This window comes from Branchiostoma belcheri, unplaced genomic scaffold (genome assembly GCF_001625305.1).
Source record: "Branchiostoma belcheri isolate BF01 breed outbred unplaced genomic scaffold, Haploidv18h27 scaffold1023, whole genome shotgun sequence".
NCBI classification, from domain to species: domain Eukaryota; kingdom Metazoa; phylum Chordata; class Leptocardii; order Amphioxiformes; family Branchiostomatidae; genus Branchiostoma; species Branchiostoma belcheri.
In genome coordinates this window covers 2,529-6,416 of record NW_017802407.1, presented here as the reverse complement: position 1 = coordinate 6,416, position 3,888 = coordinate 2,529, and the positions used below count along the sequence as shown (strand labels likewise).

Sequence of the window (3,888 nt, the reverse complement as noted above, 5' to 3'; positions counted from 1 at the left end):
AAACACGATTTTTCATCTTATTCCTAGTCGTCGAAAAATATAAAAAATCAGTAATCTTGCGTAATATATGTAGCCACATTAAAACGCTGATTGGCTAAAATATGGCACTCCGAAATCCCGAAAATTATCGACTTTTCTAACGAAATCCAAAAAAATCACACATCTTGCGCAAAAAATCACCATTCAATGTATCTAAAAACGATATTTTTATTTTATTTCAAAAAAAAATTTCCCTTCGATACTATTTTGTTTATTTTCAAATGTTTTACGGTTAGCCCAAAATAGCGTCTTGTAACCCGATACTTTATCGAACGCCCCCGCCAATGGGAAAGAATACCGTGGTGACAGACCGCCGTGTATTGTGCTGCAAATTTTGAAAAAAACATTCCCAACTCCACCTTTGACACACGGAAGAAAACGATTTTTCTCATCTGAAGGAGTCAGCGTTGAGTCTTTTTTTGAAGCGATATAAATTCGACTTACCTGGACAAGACCCCGCGTTGCATTGTCGTGTCTCTCCAGACTGCCCGGCACAGTTCGCACCTCCGTTCGCTGGTGCAGGGTTGGTGCAGGTTTTACTCCGATACTGGCTCCCGGACCCACACGTCACGCTGCAGCTAGACCATCCGCCCCAACTCGACCAACCTCCGTTAACTACATGGAGACAAATCAAAAGTAAAGTCTTCTTGAAAAACTCAATCTCCGTACGTTTCAAGTAATGCTATAGACACTTCTACGTGTATTCTTGCAAAGTGTAAAAAGCATTCGAAGGGGTAATGATTGTCTTTAGAATCTAAATGGACACCTCTTTCTGTTTTGAGTAAAGAAGTTTTTTTTTTTAAACAACCAAGTGTTTTATTCACATCCGACCTTTCGATGACCGTCTGTCCCGTTCCTCAGGGCAATTCTGACTGGTTCACACTGCACTGCAGCAGAGGTGTTGCTGCTATGCATGTGTCATTCTGTTTCATCAACTTGGCCTCTGGCACACGAGACGATATTATCTATCTTATCTGAAGGAGACAACGCTGAAACTACATTTTGGGCGATAGGCATGTATGACTTCTACTTACCTGGACAAAACCCCGCGTTGCATTGTCGTGTCTCCCGAGACTGCCCGACACAGTTCGCCCCACCGTAGGCTGGTGCAGGGTTGGTGCAGGTTCTACTCCGAGACTGGCTCCCGGACCCACACGTCACGCTGCAGCTAGACCATCCGCCCCAACTCGACCAACCTCCGTTAACTACATGGAGACACATCAAAATGTAGGGTCTTCTCGAAAAACTTAACTCCGTCCCTTTTAATCGTAGACACTTTTAAGTTTAATGTTCGTACTGTGCTGCAAATTTTGAAAAACATTCTCAACTCGACCTGTGACACACGGGAGAAACCTATATTTCCTACCTGAAAGAGACAACGTTGAAACTACATCTGTTTGGATATTTAAGGCCACACCAAGTAAATTTTACGGATGACGTCCTTTTGAGACCCTAAATCTAATGCGACAGGGCGAAAAAAAAACAAAAAGGGCCCTAAACAAGAAGGGCCCTAAAAAACAAGATGCCTAGATTAGAAATATACTAAGAGACAACAAATGTTAGGACACAAATTGAATGAGGTGACACAGTGTAACAAGCAAGAAGTCTTTTATTCATCATCAAAACAGTAATAAATCAGGTGGAACAGCAGTTGTCGTCCTGTCCTGTTTCTTTCATCACATTTTTGCAGGCCTGCAGAAACAAAGCATGTGCTCTTTACCCATTTCGCGTTACGGGTTTCACGTCAATCTAACGATTTGCGGCACTGTTGTGACTCTTTGGTCATAGTCACAAGAAGCGGAATTTCTTGGGTTTTTTTTTAGGAACAGGCCAAAATCAATGCGCGCGCGGACGTCATCCATAAAATTTACTTCGACTTACCTGGACAAGACCCCGCGTTGCATTGTCGTGTCTCTCGAGACTGCCCGGCACAGTTCGCCCCTCCGAAGGCTGGTGCAGGGTTGGTGCAGGTTCTACTCCGAGACTGGCTCCCGGACCCACACGTCACGCTGCAGCTAGACCATCCGCCCCAACTCGACCAACCTCCGTTAACTACATGGAGACAAATTAAAATGTAAGGTCTTCTCGAAAAACTAAACCCCGTCCCTTTTAACCGTGGAATGTTCGTACTGTGCTGCAAATTTTGAAAAACATTCTCAACTCGACCTGTGACACACGGGAGAAACCTATATTTCCTACCTGAAAGAGACAACGTTTAAACTACATCTGTTGCGATATAACTTCGACTTACCTGGACAAGACCCCGCGTTGCATTGTCGTGTCTCCCGAGACTGCCCGACACAGTTCGCCCCACCGTAAGCTGGTGCAGGGTTGGTGCAGGTTCTACTCCGAGACTGGCTCCCGGTCCCACACGTCACGCTGCAGCTAGACCATCCGCCCCAACTCGACCAACCTCCGTTAACTACATGGAGACACATCGAAATGTAGGGTCTTCTTGAAAACCACGTCTCCGTCCCTTTTAAGTAGTACTACAGACACTTCTACATGTATTCTTGCAAAGTGCAACGAGCATTCGCAGGTAAGATGATTGCATTTGAAATCTCTTTCTGTTTTGTAAACTTATAACGTGTGAGGTCTCGTGACGTAACGACAGAATGCTCGACTCCGAACCAAGAGTTCCCGGGTTCTAGTCCTGACATGACACCGATCTTGTGCCCTTGGGAAATGCATTTTACACAACTTTCATCACTTCGTTATGGTGAAAATGAGTATTGTATTGTCCCTTGTAACGGTGGTGGCATTAATATGAGTTAAAAAAAAACCTCAAGTGTGTCACCACCATGTCTTATGATAACATATTGGCAAAAAAACTTTTAACATTCTCAACAGGAGGATATAATCTTTCTTGATAATATGAAAAAAAAGACATTGAGATTACATTTGCGCCGTTAATCATGTATAATTTCGACTTACCTGGACAAGACCGAGCTTTGCATTGCAGTGTCTCCCGAGACTGCATTTTGTTTACACGAAACGTGCCACAAACATAATCTTGCTAACACGCATCAGTAGCTATCTTTAAGGTGTGCAATTACAACGCATACCTTCTAGCAGCTGACAGATGAATGACCGGACGTTTTGGCAGGGTGAATCATTCCATTCCGCACCACGCATTTCGGCACAGTCTTCGCCACCACCAAAAGAGTTCGGCTCACCGGGACCCCAGTTGGTATAGCCGGTAGACGCCAGGGCTTGGCCGTCTTCAAATACCCACTGCCCTTCGACCGTGGCGTCAGTCAGACCAATCCAACGATGTTGATTTCCACCTCCTGCCAGGTTGTAGATGAAAGTGTTGATCGCGCCATTCTTCGGCATGGCTAGCAGTCCCCCGTCTGCCGCACACGTCTGTTTGGCAGCAGCATACGTCTTAGACTCAGCAAAGGCCTTGTAGCAAACTCCATTAGAACGGACGTAGCCGGATATTGGACACACTGTAGAAAAATGGAACAAGTATAGGTGGCTTGATAAAAATGTACTTACCATTCACTAACTTCAACGGTATGAAGTTAGTAAAGTTAGTGGCTAATGTAATGACTTGTTACCCAGTGGTAAGAAGTACAGTTTTTTAACAGTCGTAAAATAAAGCAATGGCCGCCCGAGGTCCTGAACGATTTTCATTTGGATATTTGTGACTTGTCCAAAGGAATTCCAGCTACTTTAAATGACGAATATTGCATGGGGCCAATGGCTATACCACCAACCATTTGGGAGATGGCATTTTGTTCACACGAAACGTGCCACAAACATAAACTTGCTAACACGCACCAGTAGCTATCTTTAACCCTATCTAGACCGGGCTTTTTTGGGCTTGGTTGGACCCGGGGGGGG

General features: G+C 44.7%; 1 protein-coding gene across 1 annotated transcript in view; it reads right to left on the bottom strand.

Moving 5' to 3' along the window:
• Nucleotides 1–483: 483 nt before the first annotated feature.
• Nucleotides 484–3,888, bottom strand: part of LOC109475103 (coadhesin-like) — a gene marked incomplete at both ends in the record, with an annotated part of 5,185 nt that continues 1,780 nt past the window's right edge. Inside the window, 5 exons of the mRNA XM_019775644.1 lie at nt 484–654; nt 1,074–1,244; nt 1,921–2,091; nt 2,291–2,515; nt 3,216–3,491. Coding sequence (XP_019631203.1) covers nt 484–654; nt 1,074–1,244; nt 1,921–2,091; nt 2,291–2,515; nt 3,216–3,491 — 1,014 coding nt within the window. The remainder of the gene's footprint in view (nt 655–1,073; nt 1,245–1,920; nt 2,092–2,290; nt 2,516–3,215; nt 3,492–3,888) is intronic.